Genomic DNA, 18,847 nt, shown 5'->3' with positions numbered 1-18,847 from the left:
ATTTTCCTGAGCCGAGGTTTCTAACCCCTTCCAGAAGTAATTATTTGTTACAAGTAAGCTGTTAGGACAATCTGACAAAACATGAGAGATTGTGCTGGATTAATGTTCCATTTGAGGGGGAGGGGACAAAGAGGGGGAGTTTGCAAATTGTACTCCTAGTAGGGTGGGTACATTTCGCTGACCCCGAGTCCATGGACTACCCTCGATGGACTACCCACATGGACTACCTAAATGGACTACCCATATGGACTACCCTCGATGGACTACCCATATGGACTACCCTCGATGGACTACCCATATGGACTACCCTAAATTACCTACCTTCACGCAAACGCATCGAGCGAAAAGAAGGACGTCATTCTCTATTGTACCAGACGCGTTCAACCGGCGACAACCTGTTAATAATAAACCGATCTGTCACTTGATAACTAATAACTCCACCTCAATTTGTCGCCCGCTATATTCCCACGGCTGTTGTTAAATGCGAAAACAAAAATGCTTCGAGAATCTACCTGGACTGCTTGATCGCTCTTTACTTACACACGGTTGGTGTTGTTGTGTAGCTTTAGTTTAAGCTTCAAAGTGGTTCATAAATATGTTACATCTTTTTTTTTCTCCTCCTTGTCATCATGTATTGGTCTTATCCCGCCACCACTAGCTTCCCAGCTATTTGCGGGGCAAACCTTTTCAAATATGTATTTTGCAATATGAATAAAGTTGTACTCTAATCTTTTTATGAGAACATCTATAACTTCAAAACACTTCGCGCTGGAAGCTATCCTCACTAGAAAAATCACCTCTGAGTTAAATTTACAGAACGGAAGTCGGCTTTGCAAAGGGACAACAAAGTGCGAAAGAAAATTCTGCCTTCGTTACCCCGTACAACCCTTCTTTGCCAAATTTTAAAAACATCTTAATGAGCAAATGGCATAGAGAAATATACAACAAGCCCCCATAATTTCAGCAAATCTCTGGATTCTTTAGAAAACACTTGTTCCGCGTTAATCACCGGAGTGATTAACCCTCAAATTTGGAATGACATTCCTCTCTCACTTCGTAATTCATTTACTCTTTCTAGTTATAAACGTAAACTGAGAGATCATTTTCAATCATTACAAGTTTAAACTAAGTTGAACTCATGTTTAAATTTATTTTTACTATTATTACTTTCTGCACACTACCATTATTTATGTTTATTTTGCTTTATATGCAGTAATGTATTTTTGTGTTGTAATTGTTGGCCTTTCCTCCGTAAATCTTGTATTTACTGTTATATACATATTTTTTTTTCTTTATATATATATATTTTTTTCTATATATATATATATATTTTTTTTCTTTATATATATATATATATATATACATATACATATATGTATAACAATTATTCCACGAGCGCGCGTTGGATATGAGATGATAGATAGCCAACGAAGCGCGTAGCGCCGAGTTGGCTATAATCATCTCATATCCAACAAGCACGAGTGGAATAATTGTTTTATTTAAAAAAGCGCCCCGAAGATATTAGACAAATCTTCTCGACATTATTTTGTTAGAAGAAACCAGATGTTACAATGTACAGATATTAGATTATGGTAAATTGGCTCATATGCCATAAATAGCTAAGCCAATAAAAAGTCTTGAATTGCATTATCCAATGATCCAGTTTTTAATAATTCTTTTTATTTCATGATTGTAATTTAGTGGCACATTGTAACTATCTGACCGATGCCATATAAGCCTCCGGCTTTGGCATCTCATTATCGTTAACTTGTGCAATTATTATTAAAGATGATTAAAGATTAAAAAAAAGAAAAAATTACTTGAAATTTGTTGCAGCAATGTCTTTCGTCAACTCTGCATGGTTTCTTGTCTTGTTTTGTATTAGTCCATATGGGTAGTCCATCAAGGGTAGTCCATGGACTGGGGGTGAGCGAAATGTACTCACCCCTCCTAGTAACCTGACATTATGGAGTCAACAATCCTTAAATGTATGCAAATTAAGTAGGGTAGTTGGACATAACAAATTAGTGAAGCGAAGCTCATTTGCAAGAGCAGTTTGGATGAGTTTTACGAGGCAATAATTTACCGAACAAATAAGCACCCCTACCACCTCACCCACATACGAACAAACTAACCCGTCTTCACCCATATTCGTTCGGGCTGATGATAAAAAGACTGGGTACCACAAGAAACAAGATGGCGATTCGACGATAGAGCTGTGGGAGTTAAGTAGATTTTTTGTGATTTTACCATCATGACGATAGCCATTGGGTTCGAAGGGAGTGCAAATAAGCTAGGCATTGGTATTGTAAAAGATGGCGTTGTTCTTTCAAATGTACGAACAACTTACATCACTCCACCTGGACAAGGTAGGTGTTCAAGGAGCACGCGGTACAGTTTGTCTTGTCTTTTTTTCTTCCTTTAACTACACTTTATGTCTATTAGGGTTCTTACCAAGAGACACGGCGAAGCATCATCGAGAAAATATCATTGATATACTGAAAAGGTAGAGAGAATTGGTCACTGAAACATGCATTTGGTAGCTAAGAATTTGGTGGGTTCTGCACTAAGTTTGTATTTTTCATGTAGGTCTTTAAAAGAGGCCAACATTAAACCCCAGGAAATAGATTGTGTCTGTTACACTAAAGGTGAGCTCTCATGGACGTGTTGTGCTTAACATTCTTAAAGAAAATGTTTACACGGAGTAGAAGTAGAAGTCTTGGCCAAAGTTAATAACATAATAATTTGAATATATCAACAAAGTTGAAATGTTAAATTGGCCACCATGACGATTATAAAAGCTGACGTCTCGAGCGTTAGCCCTTCATCGGAGCAAATAGAGGAATTGTGGGTTGTGTGTGCTTTTAAAGGCAGAAAAAGGAGCTACGGGATGGGTGGGAACATGGCAACAAGAAAAACACGAATAAATTTTCTCGTTACCATGTTCCTACCAATCACTTAGCTCCTTTTTCTGCCTTTAAAAGCACACACAACCCACAATTCCTCTATTCGCTCCGACGAAGGGCTAACGCTCGAAATGTCAGCTTTTATAATCGTAACGGTGGCCAATTTACCATTTCAACTTTGTTGATATATTCAAATTATTTCATTACCCCCACTGACGCAGCCCCAAACAGTTTCTTTAGAAACTATCAGCCTTTATTCAAAGTTAACAACTGCCTTCTTTAGTAAATATGGAAACCTAACAACATACGGTCTAAATCTACTAGCAGTCGAACTCAAATGCGCAAACCTTGAGCTGATTTGCTTTGCTGCTCACCATCTCCTCCTTTGATAGTGAGTAAAGTGAATAGCCTCACAGTGTACTTTTGTGAACAAGAAAAAAAAGCTTGTCTTGTTGTGTTGGATGACTTGTAGATTTTTACTAAAACAATCAGATCATTTGCTCTTGATTTCTGTGCTTTGCCTTCAACAACCAATCAGGCAATAGAAATCTCCAGCTCATAATATGATTTCAATTACATTGATCTTCATCAGTGTTAATTATTTGGTTATTTGGTTTAATTATTCGCTCTGATGAAGGGCTAACGCTCGAAACGTCAGCTTTCATAATCGTAACGGTGGCCAATTTACCATTTCAACTTTGTTGATATATTCAAATTAATATATTGGTGTTTGTTTTAGGACCAGGCATGGGTGCTCCTTTGGTCTCTGTAGCAGTTGTAGCAAGAACTGTTGCACAGCTTTGGAAAAAGCCAATAGTGGCTGTTAACCATTGCATAGGACACATTGAGATGGGTCGGTTGGTAACAGGTGCTGTCAATCCCACTGTTCTTTACGTCAGTGGTGGAAACACTCAAGTGATTGCATACTTGGAGCGACGATATCGTATTTTTGGAGAAACCATTGATATTGCTGTTGGGAACTGTTTGGATAGGTTTGCAAGAGTCCTTAAGGTTAAAGTTCTGTTATTGTATGGCTTGTTTCAAGTGTGGGGAAGATGTGGTAAATCTAGCTGTGTTATTATGAACTATCCAAACACTTTTTGCGTGTTTGGCATAATTTTTTCAGCTTTGTTCCACAGGAATAAGACATTGTGTTGCTAGTTTACATATGTGATAACTCTAAGGGAACTTTTCTGTTACAAGAAATATCTATTTGGTCAGTTTTAACAGCAATGGAATCACTCAATAGGTCTTGAAGATTACCAGACCAGATAAAACTACCATCCCATAAAAGGAATCCTTTATTATCAAAGCTGGATTGAGAAAGTTAAATATAGGGTTTAACCCCTTTTTTTCTTTTCTTTAATACAAGTGGAGAAAATGTTAAATGAACATTTTTCATATCCTTTTCCAGACCTGTCCTCAGAACTGCATTGCTTTTTCCAGTATTGCTTAGGTCAAAAATTGGCCAAATTGATTCACATGATACATTTGGTTACTTCGTCTTTGTCTATTATTATTCATCTGGGCCCAGTTGTTTGTAGGGCAGATATTGTTATCGAATGGATAAATAAGTATTACTTATTAAGCTGATTAGTGTTACTTAGAGTTAAAAAGGCATAGATATGCTGTGCTGTTTGCCTCTAAGCCTATCCCCTATTACACTATATCGTTAAAATCTATACATGTTTGTGGACAAAAATGGCTTCACTGCCTTACCAATCAAAGGGTTACAATCCTGTATAGCCTATGGAATGGAGCACAACCCATCACTGGGGGACTTTCAAAGTCTTCTCAGGGATAAATTTCCATTATCTACTAATGTAAGCCACTAAAAAGATAGCAATTATGGCCATAAATTTATTATAAATTGAATAGTTTCAGAAATAGTGTGTGTCACTTTGAGTTTAGAACAGTTATTCATCTTACATTTTAGCTTTCAAATGATCCAAGCCCAGGATACAACATAGAACAAATGGCTAAGAGGTGAACCTTGATTTATAGTAACTTTAAATTATTATATTGCTTGCAGTGCCTGTGGGTAAGATGAAGCAAATCCTGTGTTCTGATTGGCTACCCGAGCCGGGCAAGATGGGCCCATCCTTCCTGCTCGGGATTGCCCGCATTGATCCCCTACATGAAAAAGTTGACTTAGAACTACGTTTGTAATTGTTGGACAATGTGTGCTATGGAAACATAAAAAGTGGTAGAAGCTAGTCAAAACAAAGTAAACAGAAACGACTCCCATGAGTTTGTTGTGCTATAAAGACAGTTGCCTTTCTTTCCCAGCTGTCAAAGTAAACAAGTCATTCTTAATTCTTAATGAAGCGAATTCTTTTTGCAATATGACAAATCCTTTATTAACCACTGAAGCTTGTTTGGTCAAGGTGGCTGTATATCATCCTCATTCATTTTTAGCATTTTTATGGACCTTGACTTTGGCTATGTCCATAAAAATGCCAAAAAAGAACTTGGCCAATATCCAGCAATCTTGACCTCACACTTGGTTAATAAATGCATATTTACAGAGTAGAAGATGTATGTGTTGTAGTTTACAATGAATATCAGTTGAATACGACTGTTGATATACAGGTAATTCAAGTTGTTTTCACCTTTGTTCCAGGTCCTTAACCCTTTAGCTCCCATGATCTGATTGTTAATTCTCTTCTCTAGTTGCTACACATTCTCTTGTAAATTAGTTATGAGAATTTGGTACTAGATCAAGGTAACAACTACAACCTGTCAACAAGTTTGAACATTCTCAATCACCAGTTTGCTGGATAATGTAACGGTATTGGATGGGAGAAGTTACTTGTTGATCACTTTTAGGAGTTTAAGGGTTAATCATGATGTTAAGTTCAGTTCTTTTATTCAGGGGAAAGAAGCTTATTGAATTACCATACACAGTGAAAGGAATGGATGTTTCATTTTCAGGAATTTTATCATACATTGAGGTAAGTTTTTTATGAATGATGTGTTAAATTTTAGGTCTGTTTCTCACTAACTTCTCTTAGCTGATTTTCTCAACTTGTTGAAGCTTATTGTCTTAAGTTATTAGAGATACTGTATACTTGACTCTGATGATGACTTCCGCACAGGTTGTCGAAACGTCAGTCACTGCCACCGACAACAGTCCTTCTCAGGACTACACTCACCCGGATGATCAGACTACACCTTCACATGTTACCCCCGGGTTCAAACCATTTACTGCACTGTATACTAACTTAACTGTAACTGTCAATCATACTTTTTTCTGTTTTGTGTTAGAGTATGGCACCCAAATTACTTGAATCAGGAGAATGCACACCGGAGGATTTGTGCTTCTCCCTGCAGGTAAGAAAGATAAACTGACATCATGGCCACTTGGAACAGTATATTCAGCTTGTAGCTCTTTCAATACCTAAAAAGATTATCACTGTCTATCTTCCCTTTTTAGCCCCTAAAAACCCACAGCGTCGTTATGCATTTTCTCCATACTGTTCTCTATACATTTCCTAAGGTGTGGACAAAGAGAATTTGTTTAACAGTCAAGAGCTTCTTTAGTTGGTGATCATTTTCTTTTATTCTAGGAACCTTAATGTGTGATTCAGGGGTGATGTTATGAGGAGAAATTAGATCCTAGTCAATCATTAGCCTCTTCAAGAAAACACTGTGAAGTCAACTCTGATACATCAACAATACATTCATATAACAGAGAAAGTTATATGACAGTAATCTTAGTTTTAACTCATTTCTGTGCAGGAAACAGTTTTTGCCATGCTCATTGAAACAACAGGTGACATTATATTTTAGGATTGATTGTTAATTAATGGTAATTATTTTTTGGCATAAAAGAGTAAGGTGAAATTCAGAGGAGAGGCAAATTTGGCAAATGCTCCTCAGTCAATGTCCAAGGAATTTTAAACCATTCACTCCACCTGTGACTTAGACAATTACTTTCAGTTTGATATATGGGAAACCATGAAGTATTAATTTGGTAATTAAGATAGAGAAAGACTGAAATGAGACAAAGATTACAGGAAACAGGCATTTTAAACAACTGTCCATTAAAAATTAGGGTTAAGAAGAAGGAACCATGAAGAAGCTATATTAATAGGACTCTTCAATTTGCTCTTAATTTGGTAGTGAACATTGCATTTCTCTCAGAATTTAAGTCAGTAAAGTATAGTTTGCCTGTTTTATATTGTTCCATTTTCAGAGAGAGCAATGGCTCACTGTGGGTCCAGTGAGGTTCTTATTGTTGGTGGAGTGGGATGTAAGTGATATTTACTTCTTGCAATTTACTGGTTGCTATGAGAACAGCTAAACTGAAAATATTTTCTGCATTTTCGTGATTTTTTTTCAGATGAGTTTTTGTTGTTGTTGTTGTTGTTGTTATAACTACATCAAGTGAATGCACTCCCCAATTTACAATCTGCTTAAATCAACTGAACTCACATATTCACTCTTTTGTTTTGAAAACATTGGCACATTAAAATGGAATTATGTGATAGGTTGAATTATACACACATTTTGATTTGTTCTTATCTACATGTATGGTCTATTGTAGGACAGAAACATAACTGACATCACCATTAACAACATTTTTCTATCTCATCATATAAAACATAGGTGTGCAACTTGTTTAGTTCTTACAACATTATGATGCCATCTGTGAACTATTAATGAACAAATGCACATTAAAATGGAATATTTTTGTTAAGGATACACCTGTGGCATCTTGGACTGGACCAGATGTAGTTTCTATATCTTATTAGACGTTTTGTTGTGTAGTATCGCTGAGTATTTTTACGAGTTGTGCCGAATTTGGCAAGCCCATAGGGCAAGTCAAAATACAAACAACGAGTTAAAAGACTCAGCGATACTACATAACAAAACGTCTAATAAGAGATTTATTATCCAACATGCCAAATTGTTATTTCAGTGTGGGCAAATTTCGCAGATATTTCGCGGATATTTCTGGAGTACAAATATCGCGTGATATTTGTACTCGTCTCGCGCATTATTTGTACTCTACAAAGCACAGTTGAATAATAAATTGAATTATTTGTGGTATTTAACAAATCCACAGTGGTTCAGTGTGGTCTACACTCTTGACAATGATGTTCATCATCACTGTGTTCAAAATGTTGTGGACTCACAAGGTGCAGACTGTTCTGTTCAGACTACGAAATAACTTTCGCTCTCGACAATGTTAAACAATCACTTTAATAATCTAATGAAAGACTTGTACATTCTTCAAGTAATGACTACAATTCTTCAAGCGGAAAGCACATGTTCTGGCACCCCATAATATTAACACAACAAATGTCCCCAGTAGGGTGGTCGCATTACAAGTCTAGTCTCACAGAGGGTTGTGATACTCTTCCACAGTGGGTCCTGGCCCGAACACAGACAAATATTGTTGCCAATAAGAGTACAGACTGCGCTAAACCAATGTCAAAGTCAAAATTTGTGAGTCATACATGTTTGAGAGCTGATGAAGGCATTGCATGACACATTCATGGGAACAACATTATCTGTACTCCAATCAGCAACAGCAAATTGGCCAATCCGATTGTGACATTACTACCAGTTGGGGTAATAAATACATTACTCTTCTGTTCATGCAGGCAACAAGAGATTACAAGAAATGATGGGTAAGTTCAACTGGTCACCAGCGCTGGTAATTCATCTGTTTTACAGTGTATTTAATTGAGCAAAATTCGGTACTATCTGCACAGGACAAACCACAATGTTTCCATGATGGAGTTAGTTAAATATACCCCAAGGGAAGGTTGTAAAGTTTCTCTAATGACTGTTAAACAGTGCAACCTCCCTTTTGATTATTGAGAAAATTAGTGCAGTAGATCAGACTACACCTTCACGAGAAAATTAGTAGTAGTTATTTTTTAATATTTAATTATAATTTTTTTAATTAATACTTGCTACTGTCAGCATGATGGCAATAATTGTTATTATTTAATGATTTATGGCAGGTGTGATGGCTAAAGAGAGGGGAGCTAAACTTTATGCCACTGATGAAAGGTAATATTTTGGATTGTGTGAAACCATTTTCTAAGTATTTCTTAACTGACCTGATGGACAATATCTTAACCTTTCAACTCCCAGAAGTGAGTTTAATATCCAGACATTTTTTATATTTACCCAACGGGAAATGAGAATACTTACTTCATTAGTAGAAGTTGTCTGAGATTGGGATTCAATTCATTAGTATGCTGCTAACTTTTTTGTCACTTCTCTGAATTGACCCTATAATTCCCAGAAGTGATTAACATGTAAATTCTCTCTATAATATCCATACATTATCCAACAAACAGGTATTGAGAATACTCAAACTTATCAGGTAGAAGTTGTCTTGATCTAACACAAAATTCTTGTAACTAGTTTAATAGGAAATGTGTTGCTGCTAGAGGGGAAAAGTAACAATAAGATCTTGGGGGGTTTTTTCTTTCAAAGTACTGGCCAGTATTTGCCAACATCATCTCAATTTTTAAAAGATACAAAGAAAGTAAAAGTGGTGCAGCAGATTCTATTCTCATTTGGGGTTTCAAAACAATGGGTGTAGTGTAAAATTTGAGGAGATTCAGTCTATGACGAAAATGAGAATTTCCCCACCTTGCATGCCGTTTTGTAACTGAAAACTAACTCTACCACAACAGCTCTAATTTCTCAACAGTAATGTGACAATTACATGTGACACTGCAAATTATCCAGGCATAGTTTAGTCATCAATCACGTTATATCTTAAGTTTAAAAAAATTACAATTCTGGTGCAGTTATGATCTTATGTATTCTGTTTGTTACTGATTTTAGGTCTGTGGAAAGAAGATGTTCTAAAGAGTACAGACTCTTGAAATAGCTAAGCAGGACTTTTCTTTTTTCAGGTTCTGTATAGACAATGGGGTAATGATAGCACAAGCTGGCTGGGAGATGTTCCGCTCTGGGTGTGTCACTCCTCTAGAGGAAACCACATGTACACAGAGGCAAGTGTTCAAAGAGCGGGTCCATGCAGTTTTATTTAATTAGTCTTTGAGAAATAGATGTTAATATATTCAAACCTACAGATAAGGCTCATGATTAAGTAAAGAGCTCTGCAAAAATTTTATGCTGATTGATATCATTATTTCTGATTGCTAGATGAAAGAGTGTATTCAAAGTGGGTTTATCTTCTGTTGAACTCCTATACTTGTGATAACTAAATTTGACTTCCCCCCCCCCCCAATCCCCTGTTTCTATCTCCTTGTAAAATGTCCTGTTTTAAGTAAAACTAACCATGTATCATAAAGCTCTTTTAAACTCAGTGTTTAACAATTTGCAATTGACTTGAATTGATAGGTACAGAACAGATGAAGTTGAAGTGACATGGAGAGACAACAGCTAATTCACACGTTGGCATTTTGCAGTCCTATACACACATATCCCTATACGCAAATATCCTTGCACTGTATCAACTAGCGGGCATGAAAATGTAAATTTGATGCCCCCAAAACACTCAACTCTACCAGGTGAAAACATTTTTGTTCATGGTTGAAAAATTTGCCATCTTTCCTACATAGTGTTTAACCACACACAACAACAACATCCTCACTGTTCTTAGCAATATGCAATAGGCACGTTGCATCATCATTTCCTAGCTGTGACCAGTGATGAAAGAGTGTGAAACCTTTCTTTTCTCCCATCCTTCTTTAAGGAAAGATTTGACCTGAATTATCTCAAAATTAACTGAAAAACTCCTGATAAGGTACAATTAAGATTGTAATTTGTTAGTGGCTACACTTTTGAAAGATTCTAATTGAACTCTGTTACTCCCAAAATCTGCTACACATTTCCTTGTAAGTTAATAACAAGTGTTTGGCATTAGATCAAGATAACAAATTCTAACTGATAAGTTTGAGTATTCTCATTACCTGTTTGCTGGATAATGTGTGGATATTATGGGGAGAAGTTACATGTGAATCCCTTTTGGGAGTTTTAAGGGTTTAACTGTATGCCAAGCAACCAGACTCTTACTAACAAAATAGTTTTTAAAAGGTCAATAAAGAATTTTCTGATGTGATAAGTAAATGTTTACTTGAAATTTTAATGGGATGTTAGAGGGTGGGATCAGTCATTTGGCTGGGTGGGTGGTGGGGAGGGGGAGGATGAAATTTATAGAGGCAGAATTTAACTGTCAAATAATAGATTTACAGGGTAGAAAAACAGCAAATCAGGAGAACTAAGCATAAAGAGCAAATAATGGTTCTGGGCTGGTTGAGAATGACATAGACTCCAAATAGCGATTTTGTGAAAAAGTAGCAAAACTTTTCAAGTTGCTTAAACAAAGCTCCCTTAAGTTCCCAGGCAGTCAGCTATCTGAAACTGTCACTATTTTAAAATCTCTAATTTTATTTTTTACAACATGAATGACTTGAAAATACAAAATGATATTTTTTCTTCCTTTCTTTCTCTCATTTCACAGAGCCACTTTTACCATGGTCCTAACTTAAATAAATGTAATCAATCATATCATTTGAAACAATGACTACAACTTAATTAAATTGTGCCACCACTGCTCAGAAACAAAGCAAGCAGAAGTGACAGAGCATTTTGACAGAATTCAAGGCTTGTTTCTTATAATCAGACTGATCAAAAATGCAGACTGAAGTGACTTTAGCAACAGTTATAACAGTTATTTGTGCTAGCATGATTGGTCTAAATGCATAACATAATTGAGTATACCTCAAATAGAGCTGGGGGAATATCCAAGCTTGTGATCCATTAAATTTCTTGAATGCTTTAGGTGCAATAGGTCTAAGCCCATCATGTAACTGATTTTCCCCAGGAGCTTAAACTGGGGGATACCCTTAGATATCATCCGAGTGTCCCCCAATTTTTAAACCTTGCATCCATTATGACACATCTTCCTCTGAAATTTCAAGGTGAAAGAGCGTTTTCTGGTTGTTACAAAATAAGGGAAAAATTTGTTTGTTCCTAAAGTCCTACCAGAGAAAACTCTTAATGTCTTTTCTCAACATAGGTTTACAAATGTCTACATCAAAGGGAAAGGACAAATTAAGATACTTTTGCAGCCAAGTGAACCATCTTTTTCTCTGATTTTCTTAAATTAGTAGTAAGAGAATATGTGCTCTGACACGTAAATTAATTATTTTACCACAGACAAGAAAATCCTTAAGAATATGGGAAAAAAACTTTGTCCAATTTGGATAAGACCTGAAAGACAAACCAACCCAAGAGACTGGCAATTTTGCAAAAAGAAAAAAAAAGTTGAACTGTAAATTAAGTACACCTGGGTCTAACAAATCAAAAGTCTGTGTGATTTGTTCAATGCACCAATACTCCTTTATGGCATTTAAAATATTCATGCAAATCTGTCATTTTTTTTGTTCTTCGTGAAATCTTGTCTTCAGATGTACATCATTCAACTATGCTTGTTTACCTAATTACAATAACCCAAAAATATTTGAATTCTCAAAATGGAAAGATCTATTAAAGAGAAAAGACTAACAAAAATAGTATTTTACATTTGTCTACAATGCCAGTTTTTTCATGAATCTCCTTGAATAAAGTATTTATAGCTACCCATACTTGCACACTTTTATTTTATTTTCTTATATATCTACAAGATATTCCTTTGAGATATCAAATTTTGGACGTACATGGAAGAAAGAAAGCGAGATATCAACCAGGGAGCAAGTGGTGTAATGCCTGTGAAATAAAATTTTACTTAAGTGCCGAAGGAGACCAAGGTATGGCGATAACAGATGAATTTCATTGTGAACATTGAGGGTCCACACTCGCACACTTTTATTTTATTTTCTTTAATATCCCTACAAGATATTCTACAAGATATTCCTTTGACCTGCCTGATAGTGGGTCAAATTTTTCATAATATGATTACACTGGAAATAAAAATGAATATGAAGAAATATAACAAAAAGACAAAAAAATACACAATAAAAGGAAAATGAAAGATTTTCATTGTAAAGGAGAAAAAGTCCTAGAGTTTCTAAGTTTACAAGCAATAATGTAGAACTGGTTCAATTTGGTTCAACTTGGTTCAACTTAGCTGTGTTTGAATTTTAGCATTGTCACATCGGGCTCCATATAGGAATCTTTAGTATAAAATTGGAAAGAGCCCTTTTTGTTTGTTTGTTTTTTATTTTCAAGAAGGATTTCTGTGACAGATTTGTTTATTCATTGTTTTTACATTCAAACTGCAAGGTAGCCACTTCAAGGCAGTACAAAAATTTAATGACAATAATAAGGAAGGCTAGAATGAAATAAGATGAGATACTGGTAGTTATAATTAGAGGAAGAGAAAGTAGGGAGATGAGTGACAGGTTGGTTAGTATTAAAAGTAGGTGGTAAAAGGAATAGAAGAGGTTAGGTAGGGAGCCAAAAAATTTTTGTTTGAGTTAAAAAAAATTTGGACTGAATATTTTGATTGATATAGTAGGGGGTGGGAGTTTAGGATGGGTTGGTCTGAGTTGGTTTTGATTGACAATTGGTATAAGGTAAATGATTGATCAAAATTACTGGTATCTGTCTTGAATTTGAATGGTGATAATAACAGACACAACAGTAAATTCCAAAACAATTTAATGCTATGAAAACTTAACTAAGCTATTTTGACAACATAGTAAAAATGACGGAACTATTGGAAGATATAAATGAGAGAACAATACCCTCTCTCCAATAGTAGCTTAATTAAAATAGTGGAAGTTTACCTATGTAAAATTAACAGTAATTCGTTTTGAAATAAGATATTGCACAAATGGCTTCTTGTTTCGTAATCTTTCCATTTTAAAAGAGCCACTTTCTACATGTAAATCAAAATAAAACCAAATGCATGATTTGGAGTCAACATAGTTCACAACGAAATCTATCTGTTATCGCCATACCTCAGTCTCCTTCGGCACATAAGTAAAATTTTATTTCACAGACGTTACACCACTTGCTCCCTGGATGATATCTCGCTTTCTTTCTTCCGTGTATGTCCAAAATTTCAAAAAGGCTTACAGGAATTAAGTTTAATTTATTAGAGTGTCGGTCGGAAAACGGCGATGAGCAGCGCTTATGTTACTTTTCAATCGTTCGACGATGTAAACAAACTGGAGTTTCTTCAGGCAAGTTCACAGCCCTTGCCAGACCAGGTGGCAGGGGCTTAGAATTGCCGTAACAAGCTTCTTTACTGCTCCTTGTTTTACCGGCGAACCAACGTTTTGCATGAACGGACGAAAAAGTGACCAGAAAAAGTCATCACAACACTGCAAACAGAGCCAGTTCGCAACCGTATTGAAACTTTGCACAAAAGACCGTTTTTCGGCGCGGGAACAATTTTTTTACAATTTGTACACCGTCTCAATTTTTTTAAACTCTATTCTTCTTTTCAAAAATGAGAGTCAAAACCTTATCTTTTTTACGGCTTCCTTATTTTTTTAACTTTTGTAACGGCTCTTCGTTTCCCCGCAATATTAGTCAGTTTAAATAGGCGCGCGTCTGAGCCCGCGTTTCGTACCGCGGGTCTTTGGCGCACACTCATACGTTTTTCACTTCTGTCAACGTTACATAATAGCTCATTTCGGATACATTCAGGCACGTAACACTGGTACCAAATAAGAAAACGAAAGCGAGGCTTAGGAGAATAGCGCGAGAGAAGTTAAAACTTACAGCCAGTAGAGACAGGGAATGTTTTTGTTTTGAGCGTTAATCGTTGTCAAACGATGGTTAAATACTGTGCAGTTGCAGTGTGTAAAAATGGGAGCCATAACAAGCCAAATCTCTCGTACTTTCGCTTTCCATCCTATCGGAAACTACGCAAGAAGTGGGAAACATTTTGTCGAAGGGCGGACGAAAAGTTCAAGACGCTTGCAGATCCCCGGGTATGTTCGCAATATTTCAGTAGAGAATACCTTAAAAGGACGCTTTCTGGAAAGATTGAAGTCATTTCTTGTGGCATACCGACAATATTTGATCCGAAACAGCCCGCAGCAAAAGTGATCCTCGTGAACAGAGGAAAAACAAGCGGGATCGTCGAGCACAACACTTGGCAGATAATTCAATAGAGCTGCCGGCGAAAAGGAAAAGGGGTGACGTGCAGGAAGGTAAAATGGGTACAATGCATTCATCAGCAGGGAACACCGGTGTGATCACGATTACACGGACCGATTCGAAAACGTGGACGAGCAACACAGAAACGTGCTATGCCAGACGGAACTTACAATGGAAGACCTCGCCAAAATGGAAAGGGGAATAAATCAGTCTTTGACTTCAATCCCAGCCTCCAGCCAAGAAGTTAAAGTTGGCGCTAATGCTCATAGAAGAAGAGAGCAAGTGGTTCAAGACGTGTTGAAAAGCAATGAATCTTTAAAATTTTATACAGGTATTCCGTCCTCATCGATCCTTTGTAATTTATTTTAAACGCGTAATTGGGATCCGAGAGTTGTTTCAGTCAACAACAACAACAACAACAACATTGACTTTATTTTTTTAAAATGAAAGAAATAAAGGCTTTTGTAGCCCGCAGTTAGCAAAGCTATTCTAGGCGGGCTACCTAAACAGACACTGTATAGGCTCACACACACACACACACACACGCACGCACACACACACGCAACAATGAAATAAATAAATAAATGAGCAAATAAAAATAAATAATAAATAATAGTAGTAATAATCATGTTAAAGGTTTTAACTGAGCCAGTCACACAAGGGAGTTTTTAACAGGTCAAAGAGAAAGCTAATCAGTTGAAATACAAATATAAGCTAGAAAGGTCAAGGTAGCGCAAGTCAACATTCATCTCCTCAATTTCAAGAATTTTCAAAAGCAAGTGAGTTAGCTTACGTTTAAAAGGTGCTTTCTTTAGCTTACGAATTTCAGGGGGGATGCCATTCCATATTTTCGCACCAACTCTAGAAAAGGAAAACAACTGATGATTTTTTCTCGCCTGTTTTATATAAAAGCTTCCAGCTACTGAGAAACGAGTAGAGTAGGAATGAACCTGTTCAGAGTGAGTAAAAAGTTCAGAAATATTGAGAGGAGCACAGCGATTTCTGATGTCATGTAACAGAGAGGCAACCAATTTGAAGTAAAGCATTTTTATCGGTAGAATTCCCGAACGACTAAAAAGAGGAGCACTGTGAGATGTATAATCGGAAAAGTGCATTAGACGAAGAACCCGCTTTTGTAAAATGACGATTTTGTTTAGATGAGTATTGGCGGCTTGGCCCCAAGCAACGAGACCATAGGAAATATACGGTTCAATGAGCGAGCGGTAAATGTTTATAAGAGTAGTGAGCGGTACCAAGTGTCTTAGCCTTGCAACAATACCGATACCTTTGCTTATTTTCGTGGAAATGTAGTTAATATGATGCTTCCAGGAGAGATTACCGTCAATGAGAACACCTAGGTATTTAACATATGTCTTACGTTCAAGAGATACCAATTGCTCCGAGTTATTATCAAGTATTTTAAGGTTTACTTCTCGGTATAGTTTGTGTTGATAAGGATGAAAAATAACGAAAATAGATTTGGATACGTTAAGAGATAATTTATTTGAATTCAGCCATTCACACAACTTTAATATCTCTTCATTGACGACAACTTCAAGTTTCTTTAGATCTTTTTCTGCATATAGTAAATTGGTATCATCAGCAAATAGGTAAAAGTCAAACTTTTTAGAGGAACGATGCATGTCATTGACATAAATTAAGAAAAGAAGCGGACCAAGTATAGAACCTTGAGGGACTCCACACACTATTCTCTCTTTGCTAGAGACAATAGAACCGATTTGGGTTGATTGCATCCTGACAGACAAGTATGATGAGAACCAGTCATTAATCAATCCTCTAATTCCATAATGGTGTAATTTATGCAACAAAATCGAATGATCAACTGTGTCGAAGGCCTTTTTCAAGTCAATGAAAATGCCACAGGAATATAATTTTTTATCAATGTTGTTTTGAATTGTATTTAGAATATCCAGAATTGCATGTTGAGTTGAGCAGTTCTCTCTAAATCCATATTGCGATGTGAAAAATATATCATTTTTATTTATAAAAGATTTTAGGCGTTTGTACATTAGTTTTTCGAATATTCGATTAAACAAGGACAGTAACGATATTGGGCGATAATTGTTTGGGTCAGTTTCATCATCCGCTTTATAAATTGGAATTACTACAGCATGCTTTAATTTGTGGGGATAGATACCAGTTGAAATGGACATGTTCATTAGTTCAGCTAGGGTATGAGATAAAGCTTGACGTGCGGACTTCAAAAGACGAACTGGACATGAATAAAGTCCGTAGGCTTTTTTTGATTGAGTACTCAAAATTTCCATTTCAATTTCAGTAGAAGTGACAGCGTCAAAGAAGAAAGAATTGGTGTAATTTGAATTCCCTAGGTAATCCTTAAAGTCCCTGGTGGATAATGGTATGCTATTTGCAGGTTTAGGTCCGACAGATGCGAAATGATAATTCAGTGCATTAGCTATTTCTGATTGGTTTTGTGTTGTACCCCGGTTGTCTGGAAGCTGGAGCGACGATACGAGCTTAGTCTTTTTGTGCTTATTAATTAAAGTGTTAATCCCCTCCCAAGTTTTTTTCATATTATTTAGGTTGCTACTAAAATAGGATTGATAGTAAAGTCTTTTACTCTGGCGAGTAAGGCTTAAAATTGTGTTCCTGTACAACTTGTATGTAGCCGTGTCACCAGAGTAAAAGAGATCGTTCTTAATTTTTATTGATCTACGTAAACCTCTAGTTATCCACGGTTTAGATAGTTGCTTGGCCTTGCGTTTTGATACAAATTTGAGAGGAGCATGTCTATTAACAATTTTATTCAATCTGTTGTAGAACGAAGAAAAGCGTTTGTCAATAGAGCCATTAGAGATCAAACCGGTCCAGTCAGTTTGAGAAATGTCACTGATAAAGTTTTCTTCCGAGAATCTCGAATAGTCACGGATTTTAGTCCCCTGATAGCGAGATTTTAAAGATGGAGAATGGATGATGCAAAATTGAGAGTAGTGGTCACTTATATCTGAGACAATGTTGCCGCTAGAGAGTTTAAAGCCAATGCTGTTAACAAGAATATTGTCAATAAGTGTGGCAGAATTATTATGGACTCTTGTAGGCTTGTCAATTACTGGAAAAAAGGAGTAACTTTGCAGGGACAGCAGAAAGTTATGAGAAAAATCACAGGTTTCAGATTTGAGGAGATCAATGTTGAAGTCGCCCATGACATATATCGGTTTATTAGCAGAGCTTAGTCTTTCTATTGTCATATCGAAATACGTTTGAAATTGTTCAGGAGAAGTATGTTGCCTATAGATTACACCACATATAACATTTTTACCTATTAAAAATTCGAGTTCAATCCATAAGGCCTGGAAAGCCTCGTTAGAGGTTTTTTCGAGAACTGTGTAATTTAAACTGGCGTCAACATACATACCAACACCTCCACAAGAAAGAGGAGTTGGCACCTGTTCGAATTGGTAATTAGGTATATGTGGATTAAAGTCTATTCTGGCCGAGTTTGTAATTTTAGTTTCGGTTATTCCGATTACGCTGAAGTGGTAGTCTAGTTCATCCAGTAAATGTACTTGCAAATTTTCAAGGTTACGTCGAAGGCTTCGTACATTATTATGTAGAATTGAGAAAGATGTTTTGTTTTCATCTCGCATGAGATCGTTTTTAAACTTGCAAAAGCTATGTGGTGAGAAATATCGGCTTCGAATTTGTTGATTATTTAGGTTGCTATCAGGATTGACACTACTTTGAGTATTCAAACTAAAAATATCTAATTCATGGAGGCTACGGAGCTTATCTAAGTACTTTTTCGTTGGCAAGTTACTGTTCAGGCTATTATTGAACTGACCATGCGTTCGGATGATATCAACATTTGAGAAAGGAAGGTTTTTTAATAAAGATTTGTTTGCTCG

At 36.3% G+C, this 18,847-nt stretch overlaps 2 protein-coding genes across 2 annotated transcripts in view; one reads left to right on the top strand and one right to left on the bottom strand.

The window, feature by feature from the left end:
• Window positions 1-2,070: 2,070 nt before the first annotated feature.
• LOC111343253 (putative tRNA N6-adenosine threonylcarbamoyltransferase) lies at window positions 2,071-10,973 on the top strand. Its single transcript, XM_088755048.1, has 13 exons — window positions 2,071-2,369; window positions 2,446-2,506; window positions 2,590-2,648; window positions 3,646-3,917; window positions 4,843-4,892; window positions 5,782-5,860; window positions 6,174-6,239; window positions 6,648-6,681; window positions 7,105-7,161; window positions 8,519-8,545; window positions 8,885-8,933; window positions 9,794-9,892; window positions 10,245-10,973. Exons 1-13 carry the CDS (start codon window positions 2,255-2,257, stop codon window positions 10,288-10,290), a joined length of 1,014 nt encoding a protein of 337 aa, XP_088611174.1. The 5' UTR covers window positions 2,071-2,254; the 3' UTR covers window positions 10,291-10,973.
• Window positions 10,974-16,444: 5,471 nt separating this feature from the next.
• The window catches only part of LOC148734934 (uncharacterized), a 3,935-nt gene continuing 1,532 nt past the window's right edge, over window positions 16,445-18,847 (bottom strand). Inside the window, exon 1 of the mRNA XM_088754770.1 lies at window positions 16,445-18,847. This exon is cut by the window's right edge and continues 1,532 nt beyond it. The gene's annotated coding sequence lies outside the window, so the exon portion shown is untranslated.

The sequence above is a fragment of the Stylophora pistillata genome, chromosome 3 (genome assembly GCF_964205215.1).
Source record: "Stylophora pistillata chromosome 3, jaStyPist1.2, whole genome shotgun sequence".
Lineage (NCBI taxonomy): Eukaryota > Metazoa > Cnidaria > Anthozoa > Scleractinia > Pocilloporidae > Stylophora > Stylophora pistillata.
The sequence above is the reverse complement of the archived record's forward strand: the minus strand, read 5'-3'. Positions and strand labels throughout refer to the sequence as shown.

Coding starts and splice junctions, on each gene's coding strand:
- LOC111343253 (XM_088755048.1), top strand. CDS start 2,255: ATGACGATAGCCATTGGGTTCGAAGGGAGTGCAAATAAGCTAGGCATT. Junction 2,649..3,645: donor TTGTGTCTGTTACACTAAAG/GTGAGCTCTCAT, acceptor TGTTTGTTTTAG/GACCAGGCATGGGTGCTCCT. Junction 6,240..6,647: donor ATTTGTGCTTCTCCCTGCAG/GTAAGAAAGATA, acceptor ATTTCTGTGCAG/GAAACAGTTTTTGCCATGCT.